Here is a 1,374-nt window from a genome sequence, read left to right on the forward strand (position 1 = left end):
AAACTTGAGTCTGATCGTTCGTTACAACTTTGTCGCGTGTCTGATATCTGCACCTCACGTGAAAACCTCTGCCCTGATTCGTGACCAACTTCAAATGTGGCTGTACCACGATAGTGTTGAAATATTCGATACCACCGTTTTCCTGAAACGAAGGCAACGGAACCATTAGCATTAGTTCTTAACTTCATTACAAATGTTACAATCGCTAGAACTCGAGAAATAAAAAATGTCGTAAGAAGCACAATGTTACATTATCTTTATATCTTTATAGGTGGTGCATGAAATGTGTTGAAACTAATCAGCTGTTATTTTCGAATGTATAATTCAATTATTGAAAAAATAAAAATTGCGTTAAAAAGAGAAAAGCAATTTCTTGTGTATATAAAATTTAATAATAATTTCCTAATTTATTTAAAATTTAATAAAATGTTTGTATAAAAGTTTGTTTTGTTGATGAATGACGATCGTGAAAGTGCTTGTAACAGAGAGAAAATTTTTCGAAAAGTTTTATTATTAATATTATTTCAATCAGATCAGAAAGCGAGTAAAATAAGCTTATTACATTAAATTGAGTTGAAACGTTGCATGAAAAGATGGCTATTACGAATTCTTAAAAAATTGAAGCTTAACAGAAATAATGGCCTTTAAATGAGCAACAACGATTCGCATTCCAATGTTCTTTTCTACCTAAACGTCTATTAAATGTTCTTTTGAGATACTTTTGTTAAACAGACAAACTAGAGATTGTCATTTCTCAATGTTTGTAAGGAAAATATATGGAAAATATGAAAGATAAACAATCATTGAAATGATTTAATTTACTTATTAGCTTCATTATTTCGGCAAACTAGGAAATGCATTTACACGTATGAGATTAGAAGAAGATAATTCAAAGAAACGAGTCTTTTACTACTGGGATGACAGAGAGCACGAAAAGATTGAAGTACATAGTTGGTTTTTCTTTACATCAGTCTGCGCAGTACCTTGGAATTGGTACGCAAGAGGAAAAAAAAACCGGTCAGGATTGTAACTAAAGACACTGGGATCCGCCTCAGCGTTCCCCTCATTATCCCCTTCCCCGATCGTAATGAAGCTGCTGGGATCCTTGTTCACCTATTGTTAGGTGGGTGTGTGAAACGTAAAGTCAGCGATCCGACGTCTCTCCGGGCTCTCTTGGGCCGATGCACCGCAGATTGCGAGTATCCTTGCTGAGGTCGAACACTGCACTAGGCTCTGCTCGAGGTCATTGCCTGCTCGATATACCCGGTGCTTGTCTAACAATTCACGGCGCTTGTCTAACAATTCACAGATCGCTTGGCTATCGTGAAAGATTATTAAACTCCGGTTCGTTAGACACACCGATCCAAGTTGTAT

General features: G+C 36.0%; 1 protein-coding gene across 1 annotated transcript in view; it reads right to left on the reverse strand.

Moving 5' to 3' along the window:
• LOC108753521 overlaps positions 1-1,374 on the reverse strand; it is a 37,662-nt gene that overhangs the window by 4,395 nt on the left and 31,893 nt on the right. Inside the window, 1 exon segment of the mRNA XM_018495155.1 lies at positions 1-142. Within this exon segment, the coding sequence (XP_018350657.1) occupies positions 1-142 (142 nt within the window).

The sequence above is a fragment of the Trachymyrmex septentrionalis genome, unplaced genomic scaffold (assembly GCF_001594115.1).
Source record: "Trachymyrmex septentrionalis isolate Tsep2-gDNA-1 unplaced genomic scaffold, Tsep1.0 scaffold7, whole genome shotgun sequence".
In the NCBI taxonomy this organism is placed as follows: Eukaryota; Metazoa; Arthropoda; class Insecta; order Hymenoptera; family Formicidae; genus Trachymyrmex; species Trachymyrmex septentrionalis.